Source organism: Helicoverpa armigera, chromosome 19 (genome assembly GCF_030705265.1).
Source record: "Helicoverpa armigera isolate CAAS_96S chromosome 19, ASM3070526v1, whole genome shotgun sequence".
NCBI lineage: Eukaryota > Metazoa > Arthropoda > Insecta > Lepidoptera > Noctuidae > Helicoverpa > Helicoverpa armigera.
Genome location: NC_087138.1, coordinates 8936848 through 8961003, shown reverse-complemented (window position 1 = coordinate 8961003; position 24156 = coordinate 8936848). Strand labels below are relative to the sequence as shown.

At 37.2% G+C, this 24156-nt stretch overlaps 1 protein-coding gene across 1 annotated transcript; it reads right to left on the bottom strand.

The window, feature by feature from the left end:
* Positions 1–2202: 2202 nt before the first annotated feature.
* On the bottom strand, positions 2203–5346 carry LOC126054835 (uncharacterized). The gene is made up of 2 exons (XM_049841670.2): positions 4480–5346; positions 2203–3784 (listed from the first exon to the last, which is right to left on the bottom strand). Exon 2 carries the CDS (start codon positions 3782–3784, stop codon positions 2627–2629), a length of 1158 nt encoding a protein of 385 aa, XP_049697627.2. The 5' UTR covers positions 4480–5346; the 3' UTR covers positions 2203–2626.
* Positions 5347–24156: the final 18810 nt, after the last annotated feature.

Sequence of the window (24156 nt, the reverse complement as noted above, 5' to 3'; positions counted from 1 at the left end):
CCTACGAAAACCTGGCATGGCCAGGGTACCCGTGCTCCAGTATTCACTCACACGTCCTGCGACGATCAGCGACATAAAAATCATCACCGCAAAGAGCTTGTACAGCTCATCAGTAGAGGTTTCTACCTAATCGTTCAATCGAGAATGGGCCGAAATACCGTCCGGAGACTCGGATGCTTGCGCTATTGTTTGCCAGGCATACTCGTTGGTCTGTGCCACAATACTGTTCATTATATCGTGATCCCAAACATGAGTGAATAACTTCAGAGGATCTGTTTCCTCAATATTGGGACCGCCCTCGCTAGCCTGGGAATAAACCTCCGGTTGACCTAAATGTACTATAGTCGCTTGACCAATTGAAAGATTCAGACAGCCTCTCGTGTTCTTCGAAATCTTCCTCAGGATCTTCCACTGTCTCTTCCAGGGTAGCTCGAAGCTCCTCTAGCGACATAGGATCCTCCTCTTCCTCACTGCCCGAATCCAATCTTAGATCCTCTGCTAATTGCCCACTGAGTATCTAAAAGAGTAAATCGCCATTTATTATAATTCCATTTGATAACGTGACAAATATATTCATATTAATTTATAATTAATCAGAGGGAGAATGTGCGTCTAAAAATAAAAAGTTAAAAAAAATAGTTTATGAGGTCTCTCATTAGGCTGCCAATCATAATCGCCGTCATCCGGAAAATGCCTGCCGTGGCCCTGCAAAGATGAAAATTAAAAAATATATTTCCAAGTTACAATTCCCTAACTAACAAAAATATTTGATACAAATATTTATTAGCTACATACCACACTTTTTGAAGTGCTGGCTTCGGGACGCCCGACGTCGTCAATATTTCGGTCTGGCTCCATTACCTACGGTTATTTAGTATAGATTAGTTTTTTATTTATTTATTTAAATGATGACAGAGTGAAAGTAATAAAAACAGAATTTTTACCAGTTAATTATGCCATTTAATAGGTTATTGGAGTTAATTTGATTAAGAAATCAATTTTAATTTTGGAAATAAAAACATATTCTTCTGTAATGATCTGATCAATGAATTTGAAAAAAAAGAATCAAATTAAAAATAAGAATTTATGAGCAACATTCTCATTCATTCATGAGATCATACACACTATAACCACATTTGCACCAGAAAAATTTTGATAGTAGAAGTCGACGAATCGTACTTCTACTTATGAGGACGCGGAAGTGCCTTATCGAGTTATTAACTTTCGTGTGGCAAATATGACAAATATTTGCCCGCAAGAAATGCGTATCCTCCCATGGCCACATACTCTCTCCCTTATAGCAGGAAATATAGTCGCGTTTATACAAAAACCAGTCAAGATCCAGGACCACAACCATGATGATTTCCTAAAAAGAAGAGAAAACCACTTATGATTTATTGATACTTATTGACACTTCCGCTTTTATAATATTATAAAGTTAAGATAGATACTAGGAACGCGAGTGAAACCGTATGCAGAAAAATAGTTCAAACAAATATTAAAAACTTGTATGAAACGCTAGTAGTTTTACGTGAGCGAAATCGAATAACAACACCAGTTATTTTTTTATATCTTGATTGTGTATCGTATCGTTTATTAGTAAATAATATTGTAATAGTAAAATAATATTGTTTTTTCATATCCCAAAAAATGCGCAATCCATTTCATTGTCGCTTTATACATTTTACACTGTAGTTATAATGTATAGTTGAAAATATCAATAAATTCAAACAAAACAACATACTGTACAAAAACATCAAGACTGACGTAAAAAGACGCCAATCGATTGCGTCATACATTTCACGTAAATGCAAGTCCTTAATATGAGAATGTGTGCGTGCATTTTGCATGACCTTCGAAAATGACAATTATTTTTCATATTCTGATAAAAGTGTACTAAAAGTTTTACACAATTCGAAAGTTAATGAAATTTCCTTTATAATGATATTAGCTGGTGCCCGCGACTTCGTCTGCGCAGGTTTAGTATTTCGAACAATATGTTTACAAATTGTAGCCTATGTGTTATTCTGATGTATAAGCTATATTATTGTAAAGTTTCATTAAAATCCATTCAGTAGTTTTTGCGTTAAAGAGTAACAAACATCCATACATCTATACATACAAACTTTCGCGTTTATAATATTAGTAATGATATATAATAACGTTATTTTTTTAAGATAAATACAAATATAAATCGGTATGAAAATCAAAATATTGACAGAAATTTTTTCGAGAGACATTTGATCATAGAAATATCATAAATCAAGTTAAGAATAGTTTGTTTTCGAATTGTTTTATGTTCTACACAATATAAACAAAAGATAAATAGACAGAAATACTTACAGATGTTTATTGTCGTTAGAATCCAGGAGAAGGAATTTCACCGGTCGCACGCGTCACCAAAATGAAATTGTTTATCCTGTCAAACGGGATTGACATGACGTAATACATTCAGTCTAATGGCCGCCCGTGACAGATTAATTCAGTACACTTTCGATGCAAAAAAAGTCGACTAAAAAGTCCAAAGAATAGTGAACAAAATCGCATTTAAAAAGTTTGTTAGGTTTGGACGTGGATCCACGCTTAGGCACACGAGGGTAAAGATTTTTCGAACGTGGATCCACGTCTAAAACACACGAAAGGTTAAGTTAAGTTTGAAAGCCGCGTTTGGTCCTGACAGCGCTTCTTTTATGTCCAACTTTAGAGAAGGATGCTTGGTTGAGAGCTCCTTAATAGCACCAGTAAGGGCCTCGCGTTGCAGCAGCAACCCATGTAAGATTGTGCCAAAAGAAGATTCCTGCTTGGCTAGAGAAACAGATGAAGCATTTGCCGGATTAAGTTTTATTAGAGACGGGTTAACCTTCGAGGCATGGAAAACTGGAAACGCCTGCAGCTTTTTCTGGACCTCAGCGTACCGGATCTGTTTGTACGCCAACTCGCCCAATCTCATGCATTTTATACCCTGCTCTTCGATGTGTGCCTTTGGTGTTGGAATTGGAGGTTCCTGTTCTTTAGTTTGAGGGGAGAAATCAAAATCTCCATCATCATCCTCTGGTGTCAGAGCTGGGGCCTTCCAGTCTAAAGATTCTAGTGTCTCGTTCCGTCTTGGATATTCTTCCTGTATCATCATGCCATCTTCATCAGAAGAAGGGTAAGCCGCCTCTGCTTCGGAATCATCGTCGACATTGCTACTAAACCTGGCCATGATGCTGGAGAACATATCCTTCATCTCGCTAAAATTTTGTTCTAGCTTATCTATCCTTGTGAGCTTTTTAGATTTGGACGACGTGGAGCGAAGCGTCGATGAGTCATCTACATCTTCATTATCTGCAAGCTCCCTCGACGCCTCCTTTCTGCTTAAGAGCAAAGGTTTTAATTCTGCTAGAGATGCTACGATCAGTTCATTTTGAACGGCGGAACCTCTGATTCTAGATCCAATGGACGGTGGGCCAATTATAAGCCCCACACACAAAGGCCACCCAAGCATTCTAATCTTCATATCCTTGTAGGTTTTCTCAGAGAGGGAGGTACATTCTGGACAGAAGGCTCTAGCAAGTTCGACCGTCGGGAGAGCGAAGCGGATTTTATTCAGCACAAGAGGGTCCAGGTGCGAACCTAAAAGATCCTCTTTGGTATGAGGTATAATCTTCCATTGGCGCCATCCATCAGGTAGATAGGTCGAAGCCAACTTCTTTATTCGTTCCAAAATTAGATTGTCATCTGGATCATCTGTTTCCCACTCTAAGAGGTCCTCCAGTGACGATGGTTCTTTCGGCACCGCCATCTGTGACAAAAGATTGACAAAATTAGAGTGACGACGCCTCCAATCGGGCCGAACGGCTCCTTAAACTGGGCTGGACGGTCCTTCAAACCAGGCCGTGCGGCTCCTCAAATCGGGCCGTGCGGCTCCTCAAATCGGGCCGTGCGGCTCCTCAAATCGGGCCGTGCGGCTCTTCGAATCGGGCCGTGCGGCTCTTCGAATCGGGACGTGCGGCTCCTTGAATTGGGCCGTGCGGCTCCTCGAATTGAGCCGTGTGGCTCCTCGAGTCGGACCGTATGGGTCGTCAAATCGAGGCGTTCGGTTTTTTATAATGACCTGTGTGGGCCGGAGCGCGCAGCACAATGTTCTTATAAACCGCTACCCAATTGTATAGAACGAATCGGGTTGTAAAATAAAATAATTCGAGACTAAGTGTCGTTGAGTGAATTTATAGGCTCCAACAGAATGACTGGAATTGGTTCCGAGTCACCAGCTATCTTAATTACCTGTATCACCAATTACATACCCTCTCCCTCCGCAACAAAATATCTACTTGTAACAATAACCTACTTATGTAGGTAATCTATGTTATATTCGTTTCACAACTAGGTCTACTTTTCTAAGAGTCTATTAAAATAAGTAGGTACCTATATTCTGTTTGTTGCGGAAGGAGCATGGGTAAGTATAAAGAAAAATTATAATGAAAACAAACGACGTACCTTTAACGACAGCAATCCACAGTAGTAATAAACACTTAAACACTTTACAACTAATTAGCGAACTTAAGGCGCGTACGCACGTACGAACACGAACATAGCGAACACAAACACCAGACCCGAACATTTGGTTCGTACGTATGGACGGCATATTCGAACACGAACGCAAACATAGTTCGAGTCGAGTTCGCGAACATCAGTCGTGAACTCTATCTTAGTAGCCATGACGGCGCCGTTGGAAGTGGTCGAATGTGAAGTTATTAAAGCGCTTCGAACACCGTCCATACAGAACACACTACAAGGATCGCCGCGAACATGTTTGACAAACAGAGTGTTCGATGTTCGATAGTGGTACGCACGTGCGAACCAAGTTGTTGCATATCATGTAACGCAACAAATTTGTTCGTACGTGCGTACGCGGCTTTAGATATTGGTCTCGAACGACACACGTCGTTTTTTAATAAATATTATTTTCGCAAGGAAATACACGCACTCCGCGGGAATAACGAAAGCGTACTGGCGACGCGACCGCCCGCGCTCCCCCGTCACACCCCGCGCGGTGCGGGGTAGCAGCGGCCGCGACTAGACAGACGCAAGAGGACACTGAACGCAAGGATCTATAGGTTTTCCAAGGGTTAGAATGAAGGTGTAATCTCACATGGTCAAGCCGACGGCACAGACCATGAAATATACAATTATCGTTTGAGTAGAGCCAGGCGTATCGTCGATGCATTTGGTATACTTCAAGAACGTTTCGAATTATGTCAAAAAGGAATTCAGGTTCAACCAAAATATATTGATAATATCATTTTAGCATGTATACGATGTGTACGATATTGTAAATAGACATTAATACCGTGTGAAGTATTAAAATATAATTATATTGCAAAAATATTTACCTGTTTTATTCATTTCTGTCCCAATTATTCTCCACGCATTGTTCTTCATTTGAGTGTTCATATAATGTTTTGATGACATATTATATAAATAATCATAGGCTTGAACTAATGTTATGAATTTTTCCTCCATGTTGGAATAAAAAACGTAAAAAACTGGTCTCCGAAAAAAACACGTAGGTACACAGTCGTCAAAGACGTGGGCGCAAATGGATGGTCAATGGTGTGCATTCCCCGCTTCTCTACCCCCACCGCCGCACCCCGCAGTATATTACTACGAGCGCTGGAGTCCGTGTCATGCCGTTGCCTACCGCAGTATGCCGCGGCATCCCGCCACGGGAGCCTGTGACGAGCGCTGGAGTCCGTGTCATGCCGTTGCCTACCGCAGTATGCCGCGGCATCCCGCCACGGGAGCCTGTGGCGTGTCTTTTCGATTAAATCCCTTTCAATGCCACGGCATTATTTTAAAGCATAGCAATTTATGTCGTATTTCTGTAACAGTACGGTTGAATATCCATAAGTAAAAATTAAAATCCCTTGCCATTCCGTCCCGGTCTGCGTAGGCCTTTATCGGCTGAATAAAACACAATTTGATTACGTATTAAATTTACTGAAAAAATCAATGCAAGCAAAGGGAAGAATATCAGTGAAAGAAAAATTAGCACTAACTTTAAGGTAAGTTTGCCAATTCATCGAAATTATTCTTGTCGATTTCACCGTAATTGCTTTGAAATGGTTCACCGGAAATATTTGGTAATTGGCGAGATGTTAAATCAATCAATCCAGTCTGTGTTTGGTGTTCTGATAAAGCTGAACTTATCGGAGAATATGAATTGTATGATGAATTTGAATTATATGAAAACTGGCGTGATGTTTTTTTCTGTTTACGGTACACGCGAGAGTGAGTATAGACGGCATTAGTGTGCGGGCGAGAGAACATGATAAGCGTCGCCATTTAAGATTCCTTTCGCTAATGAACCAGGTTATAATAATGTATTTATATTGTGTGTTGATTTTTCATAATAATGTAAAATGTCAACTATAAGATGTTAGTAACTAGCCTCCTTCTCCGAGCCTTTTCCCAATCATGTTGGGGTCGGCTTCCAGTCTAACCGGATTCAGCTGAGGATGTAAGTAACTAATAAAAATACAAAAATATTGAAACTTTTAATTTAAAGTATTTTTTTTCTTTAAGCAAACTTTGGAACCTAGGTTTACACGGTCCACGGAAGGGTACATAAGCGTAACTTTTTTTAATGTTAAAAAAAATATCAAATAAAGTTAAGATATTTTAACGTACATTGGTACAACATCGAAATCGTTAATTTGTTAAATAAAAATATTAATGTACAAAGTATGTTTTAACCAATTTTTATCAAACGCACATTTTTTTGCCTGTTTTGTTTATGACCCTTATAAGAACTTTCATCTGCCGCTGCAGGATGAACACAGGGCCGCAGGGCGTGTTCATCTTGAAAAGAAATATTAGGTCCTGATATTTGTCTTGAGGCACAAGGTAACATGCTCGACGAATCACCACTATTGTGTGAATCCGATGTAAAGTATTGGGGTTGAACTAAAACATAATCGCCCACAACAGGTGTATTATTATCAAATATTAGCGTACTCGTTCTAAGTTGTCATTTCCAGTATCATTTCACTTACTTTGTGTCGAAATCGAAAAATTTAAATGCGACCTGCATACTCATAAAGAACATGTCATCTTCATCATTTTTCAATTCTTCTTTCTTCTTATCTTGTAATCGTGCTTTAATTAATTCAAGTTTTTCCTTTTCTAATCGCAACATTTCATTCCTCTGGCCAGAAAGTGAACGTCGAGGTGTCACACGTCGACGGATTCATATCAATGGATGGACGTGATTCTATCGTTCTTCCATCATCATCATCATTAATAGTAGACAGTGGTAACATACTATCTTGAGATAAATTACCAAAACTTCGAATTGTTTCGAAACAAAATTACACTTTTACAGCATTTTTTTCATTCAAGTTTGTACTCCTTCGCACACAAAATATAAAAGCAATAAACATCACAAACACTTTTTTTTTGAAGATAGCTCTTGCAAAGTATTCTTCTACTACATTTTTTTCCTCTGCAGTCCATATTTTTTTTTCGATGGTTTAGCAGTTGTTACTTTCTTCTTTCTGAACTTTTTCTTTGATGATATTTTGTTAGTTTCAGGTTGTTTTTCGTTACAATCAGAGTGGTCTTCGTGCATGTCTTCATTCGTCTGCAAAAGTTTGGGCAGGTAGATCGAGTTCATTTGTTTCAGTTTCACTATTCGTACTTTCATCATCATCGGAAATTTTATTGATATTTATATTTATTTCCCTTAAAGTTGTGTAATTTTCCTTTTTCCGATGCTATCAATATTTTGCTTATTTATTAATTGTCAATTTTTGCATTTTTTAAAAGCGTTATATACTTGTCCCTTTCTTCGCTTAAAAAGTTATTTAATAATTTTACATCTTCTGCCAATGGCAACCTATCTGGCATGTTCCATTTGTTTCTATACAAAGTTGTTAAAGCACCGGTAGAAATATTTGTTGACCATTCATTTTCGCAAAGTTTAATGAAATTTTTTGCCATTTCTCTTTTAAGAGTGAGATTTTGTATAAACGATTCGGTAATTATAATATTGGCGCATTTTGTATAACTTCAGGTTTCTTTCTTTGACCTTTCATAATGCATACAGGAGGCATAAAATTACCTTCAGCATTGCAGCAAGCAATTACTGTTATCGTTTCACCGTTTTCTGTAGACGTTGACATAGCTACAGCTTTGGAACCTTTTTCAGCCAAGACATGACCTGGTCGATTATTCAATTGTAACCTAGACTCGACCATGTTGTAAATATGGTCAGGTTTATTTATTAGATCATTGTCACTGAGAATCTTCTCGAGCAATTCAAAGTAGGCGTTTACTTCTGCTTTATTCATCCCTTGACTTCTAGCATATGACACCCCTTCTGACTTCCTTAATGAAATATCGGAATTCCTTTTCAAAAACATTTGCACTCAATCATAGCCCGCCTTCTCAGACTTCACACTGAATCTGTGTTTAATTCCTATTTGCTCAGCATACTTAAATGAAATTTTTCTTAAATCATCGATCGTCAATGGGGAGCCTCTCGACTGCATATCTTTTATATGTCCCATAGGTCCCTTTATGTAATTGTTTTGTTTTAACCTTCTTTCTAAGGTTTTTCTTGGAATATGGTAAATTAAAGAGCTTATATATGTATTCGGTCATCCCTCCACTTTGCACTTCTGCCATAGCATTTTTTAAGTCTTAAATTGGCGATTGTGCATTTGTCGGATTCCTCACAATTTCTTGAGACGTGTCTCGTCCAAACTCCAAAGACTGCACAGGCTGCGTGTAGACATTACTTCCTGAATACCGTGCCGTTTGATATCCATGATGGGTATTCCCTCGTCCAACCTCCGAGAAGTTTGTACGGTGAGAATAGGGACTATTACCAGAATTACGTGACGTTGATATCCCCGGTAAGAATTAGGCCTTTGATATAATCAATGTTCGAATAATTGAAAATCTGCACATCTTGAATTACAATAGTGTGCGAATTAATGTGAACACGTGTTAGATTTTTAAAAATTAGTATTTATTCGTTAAAACAAAGAAATATGTCCTCCTTTGGCTTTAATGATTTCTGCAACGCGTTTTGGCATAGAATCAACCAGATTTTTACATGTTTGTGATATTTGCTGGTCTCGAAACCACACCTGAATTACAGCTTCAATCAGTTTTGTTTTCGTAGTACCGTCAATTTTACGAAGTCTAGCTTTTACAATCGCCCACAGATTTTCAATAGGATTAAGATCCGGTGAGTTTCCTTTTTCTTTACGAAAACACGACACGTCTCACACACAAAATTTCAATCACCTTGCAAAATTCGTTCGATGTCTTCTATAGAAGCTGGTTCCGATACATTATCTGGAGATTCAGTATTATTCTCTGAGGTGTCGATTTTTGCATCGGCGTCTCGTTGCATACTCGTAGGTGAGGATGTGACGTGATATGGCTGTGGTGGGGGTGTACACTGTGAACGGTTCTGTGCCGATGACATGTACCCATAACTCGCCCTCCCTTTGGCTTCACTGCCCCTCGCTTGCCGTTGCTTTATTTCTAGTTTATATGAAATATGCAATTAGTACCTACTCACATCTAAGGTACGAGTGCAATACGGATATTCCAAACTTAAATGCACTTGTGGGATATTGTTTGTTTAAAAGCAAGTTTAGATTTTTGAGCTCCTTAGGTGTTGCCTTGCATACATTACACGCTTGTAATTATCGCCCGTGGCATTCTGTGCTATTTTGGTTAAAAATAATAGCTGATTGATTTCAATCATCATTTGATGATATGTAGTATCATTGTTTTCAGTTCTTCTCGTTCTCTTTACAATTTCTCGCGATTTTCTTGGTTTAGCTGAAGTAGATCTGTAATATCATTCGATTTTCTTTTATTTGTTTGGGATGCAGATATTATATTTGATATTTCCGAACGTTGTGGGGAATTCACTTGTGGTGTATTGGGATCACTATCGCTATGTTGCTGTATAGAGCGCGACCTGCTTTGGCTATTTTCATCTTCGTTCCAATTATTTATTTATTTACAAGGCACACCAACAACTTATTTACAACTACATTCGCATATATAAGTTTACAATTATGGTTAGTCCTGCGTAAATAAGTTAGTTACAGGTGCGCACAACGCTCAAATTAAAAATAACTGAAACTAAACCAAACCAAACTATACATAACAAAAAAAAAAAGAAGAATCGATACAGGCAAATGATAAGAAAGTAATATTTCATAATATGTACTATTCTAAATTGGTCAATTTTGTGCAAAAAATAATTTACATGAGGCATTTACATTGCGCTTAAATGCGAATGGCAGGCTTGTATGGGACTTTCGTACCGCTAATAAAAAAAAATCGTCCAAAAAATATGAGGTGCGTCTGCAGTTTTTGTATGTTCAACAGTCTGACCAACTCTTTTTTTAACATTTGAGTGTTAGCTTCCAGACCATTGCGTTGTAACCACTCTATTTTTTGTTATTGCTGCTGGGGGGTTTAATTTGGACAGAGTGATATGGCGCATTGTCCATTAAAATATAATGTGGCCCACTCAAATTTTCTAACAGTTTTATAAACCATTTCTTGAAGTTTTCAAAATTCATTTCTTCGTGGTAATCCGTGGTTTTTACCGACTTAAAAGCCCACAGGCAATTCGGCACAAAACCTGTAGCTGTGCCAGCTTGGCAAATGATTAAGCGCTGACCCTTTACTTCGGGAGTTTTTGTGCTGGATTTGGCTGTGTCATCCGTCCATGCCTCACCTACGGTGTGATTGGCGTTCAGCCATGTCTCATCTAGGTATACTACCTTATCCCAGTTCTCAATTTGTTTTATTTTGCGAAAAAAATCGCATCGTTGTAAAGCAATGTCAGTACGCTCCATTAATATTTTTCCCTTGTCACATTTTTTATAGCGGAATTCACATTTTTTTAAAACAATTCTAAGGGTAGTAGCGCCGCCTTTGAAGAGTTCTGCAGCTTTTAATGAAGATACTAACTTCTGGTAGGTCGGTAGTTCACCTCGTAGGTAGTAAGCATAAATATGATTGCGTATAGCATCTAAATCAAAATTATCAGGTTCTGTTATAAAACTTAACATTTTCTTTTTCTTCTTTGGTAATAATAGTTTATTGTCCTCCATGGACGACTCACCAAATTTTTCCTTTGTTATTCGAAAAACAGTAGCCTTTCCGATTCCTAGAGCATCGGCGACACGATCGCGAACATTTTCAAGCGGTAACAAGGGTCCGCCATTTTGTTGCTCACGAGCAAAATAGTCTCGCTAACGAACTACGAACTCGCGAACTTCACTGTTGAGAACAGTTTTTCGCTGTTTTTCGGCATTTTGCAAAACCGAAAATCAACAAATAACAACGAAAACAGAACCAAAACCCAGCTAACAAAGAAACACGTGGCGCATACAAGACGTTAGAGCACTCGCAAGTAGTCGCAAGCAGACTGACAAGACATGATATGACCGAATTAAAAAAATACGGTAGGTCTATGTCCACCTTTTAAATATTTTTCCATGAAGTTGGAAATTATGAATTCTTTAAAATTAAATTCAAAAAGAATTCTAAAAAATCTTCTCTTTAAATTGTGCAATTTTAATAAAAAATAATTTACAGTAAAATAAAATATAATAAAGCCGTTGAATGACCTGGCTGAATGACATGACCTTTGCCTAACAGAATTTTATCGAAGTTTCGCATCACTGTTACTACTGTCAGTTGAAACGTCATACGGATCATGATTCGCCGCGTGGGGTATAGCCATCTTTTATTTTGAATTTGAGCTTCTACTTTTAATGCTACAAAAAATTAGAAAATGGTTGGTCGAGATGGAATTCGAGAGTTAATTCTTCTGTGCCACTGCATTCGTAGTGCGTTTCTTATCACCATAACAGCTAAAAATATCTTTGGTAATGGTTTGTATCCACTGGTTATTAAAATAGTCTAGAAATTTGTGTGAAACTTGCGTCTCTGGTGCGAAATTATTATTTTTATATTTATATTTCTCACACATACCATACATATATTTAAATGACTTTATGTCACAAGAAGTAAGTTCCATAAGGTCTTTGGTACCTTTGAATGCCGCAGCAGGAATAGTATATTTTTTCAGAGCTGTTTATTAAATATTCAAAATTACAATGTTTCACACAAAGACAAGTGTCTCGCGAAGCGTCGGCTACAAGATATAAAATGGCCTGTACTTGCAAAAAGTGGACAAACTACATTTCCCACCTTCGTTTTTATATATTTGATACAGATTATATAAACTATCGGTTAGATACCGGATTTGCATCTTTTTCTTATATTTAGTTTTACCCTCACGTTTGCCGGATGCAGATCTACTTATGTCATCCCTGTTGTAAAAAACTTTCATTTCTTCTTTTATCTTCTTGTCCCATAAGTCCTTTGAAATATAAATTTCGAATAAAATTTAAATGGCGCGCGGGAATGGCATGCGGGGTGCGGGGGTAGCATCAAATTAGATTACAATTGCAAGTGATGAGGATGAAAGTATATGAATGATTTGAAAAGCAAAGCAATAGTTTAAATGAAAAAGTTAATGAAGAATTTATAAGTAGGTAGACACTATAAGATACCTCATGATGATTTTCTAAAAGCGTTATGGCAATACACAGGCTATAGGTAATATTCCATAAGGACAGCAACAAAGGCGTGATCGTAGCATGAAATAAAAGAATGAGCGCACAATGAAATCAGCAAGTCATCCTACGACACGTCACGTATAACTGTTTCTAAATGCACACAATAAGCAATATTTTGCAACACTCACCCGATCTGGGATACACTGACTCTAAAGAATTTAGCAGCACAATTCTAAAGCACAATAGATTATTTCAGATTAAATTATATGCTATATAATTGCGAGTTAAAAACCAACATAGACCAGTACTGTATCGGCTCGCGGTGTCGTGGTAGTGACCGTCTCGCGATTGTCCGCCGTCTCTGCTCGCGTCGCCTCATAGGAGGGATAGTTCGCCGAACCGGTTCCCGTCACCCGTCAACGGCGCACGGCTCGCGGCGCGCGGCTGCGATATAGCAATTCTAGTATTATTTAATTTAAAAAGTATTAAAATATAACGTACAACGTTACACAGCATATTCAAGATCATAAGTTAAAAGGAGAATTCAGGCTGTTTTATGATTTAGACGACGAAAAGTTTAAGAATTATTACAGGGTTAATAGAGAACAATTTCAAGAACTTTTGTCATTTGTGGAGGTCGATATTTTGAAACAAAACCCCAACTTCAGGAAAGCTACCTCAAGAAAAGCTAGCTGTGTGCCTCAGGTAAGAAATAAAACAAACCAGTAAAATAATGAAAAAGAACATTATGCTTAGTTATCATAATCATGTAACGGGGATGGCTCAAATCAAACGTGACGCTGCTGCTTCCGTTAGTGTGTATACGTAATTGGCAGAACGTGATGATCCTGCTGCTGCTGCTGCCGGCAAGTATTTATTTACAGGGTCTCTCGACGTAGTATATCCGTAATTAGCAGAACGTGATGATGCTGCTGGCTGCCGGTAAGGTATTGGTTTACTGAGTCTGATGTAACACAAGTACTATAATTTTCTAGTTCTTCATCGGCGTCACTAACGATTAGAAATATTTTTTCTTAACGACGGCAATAATGCGATTCAATGGCTGGGAAAGACTGAATGTGGTCGTGAATAAATTGCTTTTTTGCCTCTATTGTCTGGTAGTAAAAGACCTTGAGGATTAATTTTTTTAAAAGCACCTTATACAAATGTTTAAGGTTTCTAAGAAGAACTCTCTGCATACAATTATCTTTTCGTTGACTAAAGTCATTATATAGTATTAAATTATGTATTCATTGCGTATACTTCCCAGAATGCTTCCCATATGAATGGGTTTAATTTGAAGTGATGTGTCGGTTTTGAGAAGTAATATGTTATTGTTCTTGTTTCCACTGCTTCGTTGGCTTCTGCTGTGTTCACGTTCATACATATTGGATAGTTGCTTGCTGTATACAATATGCAGTTGGTTATGTCTTGTCTTGTTTTGTATTTTACATCTGTTGACATTGGTTATCTTGCTGCCAGTAGTTTCCACTGTTCAAATTGATTGTCTGTTAATTTGCATGAAACATGCATTTGTATGTATCAGACTAGCAAAATTGAACGACGATTGTGGTGTTAGACCTGTTAGTCTTGTTAGGTTAAAGTGCATGCTTGCTAGACTGTCCATAATCATTGCTTTTCCAGTGCTCGGCGGGCCGAAGAAGAATAAATTGTTTTTCTTTTGTGTTTCTCCGTGGAAATGATTTTTTGTTTCTTGTGCGAATATGTAGGGATATATTGTGTTGTCTTTGAGATAAGTTGTCCAGTCCTTGTTCAATAATTGTTGGGTCGTTTGCTGATGGGTCGCGTTGCAGTTCATATTGTTTTGATCTCTGTATTCATTGTTTGTGCGATTCTTGAAATACCAGTGTTTTGGCGATACGTAGTGCTGTTGCAAGTCGTTCTCCGAAGTTTCTGTTAAATTGAACTGCAATCCCCTGAGGCGTGTCGCATAGAAGTCTTGTAGCTTCCCCTTCGTCAAAAGCTTTGTTTTTACATAAGTGAAGCACAAGTTCTTGATTCTCTCTGACAAGTTTACGTCTTGAGCTATTGTTGAGTCTTGTTTGTTGATAAATGGCATCCTGTTCACTTCCAGAGTCAAAGTGTCCGTTTCCACGCTGATTATACTGTTGTTCATTATCAAATAAGTTTTCATTGGATACAGAAGTTCTATGATCCAAGTGTCTTTGAATTGGGGCTCGTTCTGTGCTTTCACCTCGAAGTAGATTATTTCCCCTTTCGGCACCTCTAGCGTCACCTTTGTTTTGTTTAGGATCAATTCCCAGCGAATGAGCGACGTACAGCACCTTTTTATCACGTTCGGTGAGAATTTGTTTAACCCTTACAGGACCATAAGATGGCTGAGACTAAATATGCATCGCTTCACTTTTTCTGCTTTTTCCATGTTGTGCACTGGCAAATTGCGTTTATTTCCAATGCGGAGCTTTTTAGAGGAGACTAAAGTGGGTCTTGATCGCTGTCTACATGTAAAATTATTTATTAGACTTCGTGCTACATGTTGGCGATACTCAAGGGTGTTCAAAAGCGGACCTTCCACTCTGTGTTCTTCGTGCAACTTTACGTAGACTGAATATGAGTTATTCATAGCAATGTCTAAGGCCGCGAACGCACAGGCAGGTGGCTTGCTTAGCGCCTAGTGCCTAGCGGCTTTCATCCTGGTTATTCGCTTGGATACACGGTGGCCGCACTTGCGGTGGTTTGCGTGGTAGGTCGCTAGGTGCCCTGGGCATTTGCTTGTCGGCACTTTGGCGAGATGTCTTTCTTCTTTCAAAAATAGCTCTAAAACTACTACTACTCACAGAAAATTTATCTTTAAAATATGTCAGTTCACGACCTTATCCATCATTTTGGGTTCACGATATAAATAAATCCGTCAAGTTATGGGGAGTTTAATGTTCTATACACCGCGACTTTTTAGTCGTCTTACAAAGGTGGTCCACTGAATGTATCCGACATAAAATACCACTAGACATGATTATTAATTTTATAGCATTAATTAAGATAATAGGTGCAAAGAAAAATAAATAATACATTAGAAATAAGAAACATCCTGTTAATAATGTTTACGTATCAAACGGTAGAAAGTAGTACCTTCCCAGCGCTCGAGTCGAGTGATCGTTCCATCTCCATTTTTTACGAGACAAAATATCGTAAGCCAATCTAGCACAGTCCACGTGGACTGTCATCCAATGAGATTCATTCCACGAGCGGCACGACGGCACCGCCAAAGACGACGACGGCACTTTTCAAAGAGTCCACGTGGACTTTGATAAATGCCGCCTTTTACTTAAAAATTGGTTTTAAAGGTCATTCTGTGGCTCAGTTGCCGTCCGAACACCGCAAGTGGAAGTGTGCGCGCACTACCGGTAATCAAGTGTTGTTCGCGATCGCTACGAGTGAATAGGGTATACGTCTTGCATGATGAGTGATAGGAACCGTCGCTACTCGAATATCGAGTACCTACAAATGGTACGCGTGCACGCAATAGCTGGTGACAATTTAAGGGAAGCAAGAAGATTGTACGCTGCGCCTAACAATCTAATAATGTTACGGAACCGAGGAGTGATCAACCCGCACGAAATAAAAATAATAATATTGGAGCGCGCGCGGCGCGTGTGACTGTTGTGCGCCCTGAGCCGCGTGGGGTTACCGGTAACCCAGCGAGCGGTAGGCATTTATCGCTCGCGAGTACAGAGAGTGACTGAGGCCTGATAATAGGTACGTCATTGTCAACTTACATCACTTTGTTTTGGTTTTATTACGAAAAATGTTTCCGACGGTCCTAAGCCCGTAAAAGTATGAAGGAAGAATTGGAATTAAGTGTTACAAGTTAAGTAAGAGTGCAAGTTTACAAACTGCTACATAATGAGAACATTAAGATTGCAATAGTAAGTCTTTATCAAAGTTCATTCACCCTAGCGCAAAATAAGTTTCTTATTTTGCGCTAGGGTGAATGAACTTTGATAAAGACGCCGCGCCGCGCCGCGCCGCGCCGCGCCGCGCCGCTCCATTGATAAAGACTCGGGCCGCGCTCACTACAGGGTGTTTTTATAATCTATGTCATGCGTCATAATAATGAATTTATTTTTATTTTTGAATTATTCAAATGTCATAAATATATATATTTTCTTAATGAACGTGTTCTAGTCATTGGATACATGAAGTGGGCTGCCGTTGTAAGACGACTAAAATGTCACGGTGTATAAACAATTGCGTAATTTTGATGATAAATATGAATATTTGCGTATGACCAGGGAAACGTTTGATTTACTTCTTAGTAAAGTTAAAGGAAAACTAACTCATTTGGATACCCATCTTAGAAAAAGCATACCAGCTGAAGAACGATTAGTTGTTACATTGAGGCAAGTGAAACTCTAAATACAGAAATATTTTTATTTATTCAAAAAACTTGTACAAACAATTCTTTATTCAATTATTTGTGATTGTTTATATAACTAATCATTGATTGAACCCATCATTGAAGATTTTGTGTTTGATGGGGGTATTCAGTTTTGATATTTCGTTGATGAGCATCTCCTGAACCTGAGTCCGAAATAATAATTTATTCAGAGACTAGCTGACCCGGCAGACTTCGTACTGCCTCATCGATAAATAAAAGACCTAATCTTTTGTATAAAATGATTTTAAAACAAACAAATCGAATCCGTATTTAATAAAAAAAGCATTTATTGAATAAAGCATGAAGTTTTATTATTATTTTCGATACATCATGTTGCTTACTTAGAAAACAGAGCTTTCCTGAAATACTGGCTATCTATAAGGTTTCAATTTGATATTCACAGACACACACTCGCCTTACAATATTTACAAATTGTTTTCATTTCCCCAATTGTTACCGATTTGTCGGCACAAAAATCAATTGCCGAATCATAGTGGAATGCAGCTCGTTCAAGAATCACGGGAGCACTGCGTCTGCGGATTCGCTCAATTTCATTATGTCTAGCTTGCTGTTGTTGTGTTTGATGTGCACGAACTCGTTGCATTCTAAGCCTATCTCCCACATTGTCACTCACTAAAGAACGCAATTCTGACATAGCAATACGACTATTTTCTTGATCTGTCTGTCTCTGGTCATCAGGCACGTGAGGTAGCTCTTCGCACATTTGATTGACTACGACGGCCTAAGTTAGGTCGTCTTCTCCTCGGCATCGTAAATTGTAATTGTGAGAAAATATCCCGCTCATTTAGCAGTAAAGTGTCACTATCACAAAAAGAGCACATTACTTGAAATGTCACTATCACAAAGGATCACCAAAGTAAAGAAAGTTCTCGCGCACGTAACCACAAAGATAGAAGGATGCACTCATAGATATCGTAACTCGTAACACGTGCTCTGAAATGCGACAGGATGGATTGACATATTAGTTGGTTGTCAAATCTAATTTTAAATATTATGATTGCGTTCAGAAATTTAACTTAAGATTTATAATTTAATTTGTGACAAAACTTAAGGTTTATCTTTCGATTTCTATATAGTCTTATTAAAAAAATAATCGGACAGATTAACAACTGAAGTTAGTTAAAATTGAGTTTCTCGAAGCCGACCACTATTTATGTACTATGTATTTTGAGACTATGCAATTTTGTCGCGTTTGTTGAGTTTCAGAACGCGATATTAGATCCTCCAACGCGCACGCGAATTTGAACTTTACGCAGCGGTAATAAATTACAAATTGACTCTCTATTTTATTTAGAAAACGTTTGTATGGGAAATAGAAAAATGCTGTTTTGAAGATTTTCCCGGCAATTATTAGAATTTTTCTCACCTTTTAAAACCTTTTCCAGACCTCCACGAATAATTCAAGACCAAGATAAGATAAATGCGTTCAGCCGTTCTCGAGTTTTAGCGAGACTAACGAACAGCAATTTATTTTTATATACCTCTATATAGATGGTAGCTTTTTCATATACGGCATTATAGACTTCAGATAAGTTCTATATAGATTTATTACAGAATTATTTATTATTGTGTAAACAAAGTGGATTCTAAGTGCCCGATACACCCTTTCGTCAGTAAGGTTTGGCTGAAAACCTTGGTAAAAGTCTTGTATTGTTTCTGGCATAGGAGTATTATTGTCTTCATAAGTGTCAAATGTTGATGGCGTGGATACCGTAGAACTCGTTGATGGCTTGCTCAGTATGTCTATTTCCATGTCAGATACTATTTTAAATATCTTTGCTTTTGCAATAGCCCTCTCTCTGGGCGGAAAAGATCGCAATGAAGTTACAATCCATAACTTGTTCGATGTCGTCCGGCGGTGGAGTATTATTTTTACTTTCTATTATATACTTCATTAGTACAGTACTAGGTGTTTCATCAGTTGCTTTTTGGCCTCGTTTACCCTTTGACTGAGGGTGCTTTGGAGTTTGAGCTGGGGAGGGTGTAGTTGGCAATGTACCAACAGTTTGTTGACTAACCTCAGGTGTAAATGTGTCAGTTGTTTGTTGCTCAACCTCAGGTGACTATCGACTAGTTGGTCTTTAGCATTGTTGGTTTGCAAATGAGGTACTCGGTATGAAATATTTTTGGAATAACGTTAGTGTCACATAGTTTCTTAAGATCGTTGTATTTAGATTTATTCATTATTCATATCATTTATTGCGTTCCACAAGTTTTACATGGTGTTACAAAATAAGCTTACAGCTACGTATATTTGTGGACCCTGTTAGGGCACAGCAACATTTGGCATTTAATGCCAGTACATAAAAAAAAATACTTAAAACTAATTCTAAATTACTATGGCGGTAGTTTTAAACATTAGGTTATTGCTAACGAAGTTTTATATTTGAGATTGAGACTCTTAGGTTTAGCATGTATTGGTATATTTTCTTCCAGTGCATCATTCTTCATACTATACTTAATTTTAATTTCATTTGGAGTAGATTTTTTAAATGTCGCCATTCGGATTTTGCTTATTTTTCCAACCAGGTTTCCCTTGAAATATTAATCCGAGAACTCTTCAAAGTTTTTAAAGTCAGTATGTGTAAGATTTAAGACATAATAAGGCGCTGGCTCTTTTCGTGCTAGTTGGCACACTGATGCCCACTGAGAAGGAGCCCAAACTTTCTTATTTCGCAAAGAATGCTCAATAGTCGAATGGCTGCTTTCTACTGTCATCTCCGTGTGTCCGGGGAGAAGAAAGTTCATTTGAATAGTTTCTAGGTGTTTAGATTGTAACAACGCGTTATGAACGGCAGCAAGCACAATTTTATTCTTATTTTATCCAGGGCAGGAATCGGAATATAAAATTAAAGTTTTTATTGTGGTTCGCGAATCAACGTCTCCTATGTATTTTTGCAAAATTGTACCAATTTCATTGGTCCCTCTCTTTTCTTCTGTTTCTCCCCAGATAAAATTATAAATTTAAAAAAACCCCCGACCCAAAAAAAGTATGCAATAATTATGACAAAAGGTTAAAAACGCTAAACCCTATAAAAAGCAAAAAATAACTTTTAACACTACGTAAACTAAATTTTGTCGTGTCGGGGGACCGCTCTAATTCATTACTTCAGATACGTGTTTTTTTTTTTTAAACGATTGTTGTGATTAGGTAGGTATCATTTGATTTATGTATTTATGAAGTTAAAAAGCGGTCCCCCGACACGTCAAAATTTAGTTTACGTAGTGTTAAAAGTTATTTTTTGCTTTTTATAGGGTTTAGCGTTTTTTTTGTCATAATTATTGCATACTGGGTCGGGGTTTTTAAATTTATAATTTAATTTTTATGCTTTTAAGGGAGCTCCTTAATTTTTCCTTCTTTCATTTAATTTATTTTATCTTAAGATGGGGTCGCTATATGCGATCTCGGCCAAAGGAAGCTGTTTAACAATCCTCATGACAAACTGGCTCTGGGAGAATTGCACAGATTGAGAAACAATAAAGATTAACCTTTGGACATTCTAGATTTTCAGCAAAAATATAAATCGGTTTATCCGTTTCATTCCGGTATTCCAGGGTTTCATCCGTCACATCCCATTTCCAGTTCTCGTCAATCAGAAAGAAACATGAAGAGAACTCGTCAAGACAAATTCAACGAGCCCAAACTCGATGGGTTTACTAAAAGGCAGTTCAGGGTTACGTCTCCTACCTTCGTGCCCTAACAGAAGACCAGCTCAGTGGTTCCAAAAGACATTAGTGTTTCAAATTTCAGATCCCACGTATACTTGCAAGTAAACTGAGCGTGTAACATTCCTATCACATCTAGCAAACGAGCTGATGACCTTGAAGACCTGAACCGATTTCCACCAAACATAGCTAAGAACACTCCCGACTGACATACCTTTTAAACAAAAAAAACCGCATTACAATCGGATCATCCGTTTGGGAGCTACGATGCCACATACACACACACACACACACACACACACACACACACACACACACAGACACGTCAAACTTATAACACCCCGTCGTTTTTGCGTCGGGGGTTAAAAACAGAAACCATTTCTTGTTATACTTTCATAAAAGCATAAATTAAAAACCGTATATTTTCGGGAGTAAAAAAGCAGCATACTGTTTCCATGGGGAGTATTGAGAACCTTCTGGAGATCAAAAGATGCACACAAAATAGTTGGGTTTTCTTTGCCTAATTCTCTATGACCACAGAACATATATACCCTAAAGGGAAGAATAACGACTCCGTACAAATTTTATGAGGAAATTTTTCCTTACCGGCCGGCGCCATCTATATTCCGCCCACGAAAACTAGAGAGTAGAAGCTAGGGCGGGAGTTTCAAACTACAGTATATTCTATAGGTCATTTTTATTGCATTTTATGCACAAGTACAGGGGCCCGATTCTCCTAAGTTAATAATGTTAAAATCGAATAGAAATTGAATCGCAATATGATCGCAGTAGCAGTTTTAACCATATCGGGCATTCTGCTACTAATATAAGACCAATCGTATTCCAACGACATTCGATTGGTTTGCGATTGGTCTGCTATTTTGGTGATTTTGGTCTATACGGTAGTTTGCTCTACAATCATATTGCAATCGTAAATCATTTGCAGACAAAATGATTCATTATTGAATGACAGAAAAGGATAAAAACGTTTATTTCAAAGAAAAAATAGCGGAATGCCACATATGCTTCAATCGTAATTGAGTCGGGATTGAATCTCAGTCGAATGTGAATCGACTCGACTGAATCGTAAAATTAGGAGAATCGGGCCCCAGTGCGTTCGTCGATTATGGCTGAGCAAGATTATCACATTTTGCTCAGCAATAATCGACATGAAACACAGTGTACTTGTGCATAAATTGCTAATATTTATCTTTATAGAGCAGTGCAGCAGTGTAATAAAAGGAAGATTACAGTACAAGAGTTTTTTATTTAGCATGTTAATAATTATAATTTATTTCCAGAAATAGGGTACAAAAGGTGTTCATAAATCACAAGTATGTGCACCTATGTAATGAATTTTAAAATACATGAATTTAATCAATTTAGGTAGGTATTTCAGACATTTTCGTCCAAAATAACAAGTATGGATGGGCCTATTGCATACAATTTCAACATCAAAACATAAACAAACAAAAATTCTAGTTAGTTTTAAAGTGTTACTATTATAAAAACAAGACTATGTTATTATACAATAAAGAATACTATCGATTTGTTTAACAAACAACAAGTTTACAGACATGGTTTAAATTATTCTATCATATTGTGTAATAAACGTTGGTGTTATTTCTTCTTTATTATAGAAATGATTAGGAAGAGAAAGACACTAGACCAATTATATTTTGATATTTACAAACATTTACTACACAACAAAAGCTATATATCAATGTATTTCGTTCCGGGCTGAAACAAATTTTTGAAAAACGATCTTGCCAAGTTTTAACATTTCAAACATTACTGCAGCCAAATCTGTTTTTCTCAAATAACTTTAAAACTGTAATAAAATATGTGTGCGTTCGTGCAGCGGAATGTTGTTGAATTTAAAGATTTTAATTATGCAGATAATTAGTGTATGACGTCCTATAATTGTGTATGGTAAAAAAAAAATTGTGTATGCAGCCATTGTGGAGAAATTCACCAAAACTGATTCCGCTGGGCGAACGTTGTCCTGGCGAAACTTTTTAATCCATAGACTTTAGAAGAAAAGAGATGTGTCCAAAAATTAGTGTGTATTTGGGTGTAATTGTTTATGTATGAATGAAATCAGTGCATGCATAAACTTGGGAGAAATTCAAGTTTCCGCTTCGCGAACGTTTGGCCATTAGCTAGTTTTCATATAAAGCGCTTACATAGAGAGCTGTAGATTTTTACATACGTTGTTTTGAATTTGTTTATATTTGTTTAAAAAACAGATTTAGAAAAGTCGCAGGGTTTAAAAGATAAAAATATAAACGTAAAATACACTTTAGAATTTTTTACCGAATCATAATTTTTAAACTCTATAAAATTATGCACTTCTTCTGGTGTTTCGGAGACTAAAATATTTTTGCAGTTATTACAAATATTTTTATATTTTTTAATTATGAAGCCACAGACATAAGCACATGCTTGTAGTTCGCTACTTCCTTCCTCCAAATTTTGTTCCAGGGAGGAAATAATATTTTCTTCAATTTCATTTTCTATAACAGACTCCGATTGTTCCGTTTCAGTGTGCATGTCTGTGGCTGGTGTCAATAATTTTTGTATGTTTTAAAGTGTATTTTACGTTTACATTTTTATCTTTTAAACCCTACGACTTTTTCTAAATCTGTTTTTTAAACAAATATAAACAAATTCAAAACAACGTATGTAAAATCGGCAGCTCTCTATGTAAACGCTTTATATGAAAACTAGCTAATGGCCAAACGTTCGCGAAGCGGAACTTGAATTTCTCCCAAGTTTATGCATGCACTGATTTCATTCATACATAAACAATTACACACAAATACACACTAATTTGTGGACACATCTTTTCTTCTAAAGTCTAAGGATTAAAAAGTTCCGACAGGACAACGTTTGCCCAGCGGAATCAGTTTTTAGTTAATTTCTCCACAATGGCTGCATACACAAATTTTTTTTTACCATACACAATTATAGGACGTCATACACTAATTATCTGCATAATTAAAATCTTTAAATTCAACAACATTCCGCTGCGCGAACGCACACATATAATATTAGTTAAGATATTTATTTATGCATAATTATGTTCATTTTTCTTTTAGTGCAGATTTACATGCATCTTCGGAATAAATTTTGTTTTTTATTATGCAATATCTCTTTATATTAATATGGAAGACACTATTTATTATATAATTTATATTTAATTCTTTGTGCTCCATACAATTTTCGAGGAAGACATAATTTATAGAGTCCTTTAGTAATTGTGTTATTTTTTTATATTCTCTTTATACGCCTCTTTTTCTAAAAAAATATTAATTATGTTTGCACTTTTTTCTACACAATCTATTAAATTTTTAGAGGCGTATGTAAGAGAATTTTTTACCGAATCATAATTTTTAAACTCTATAAAATTATGCACTTCTTCTGGTGTTTCGGAGA

Bases quoted from the DNA above. Each gene is read 5' to 3' on its own strand.
- LOC126054835 (XM_049841670.2), bottom strand. From the start codon at position 3,784: ATGGCGGTGCCGAAAGAACCATCGTCACTGGAGGACCTCTTAGAGTGG.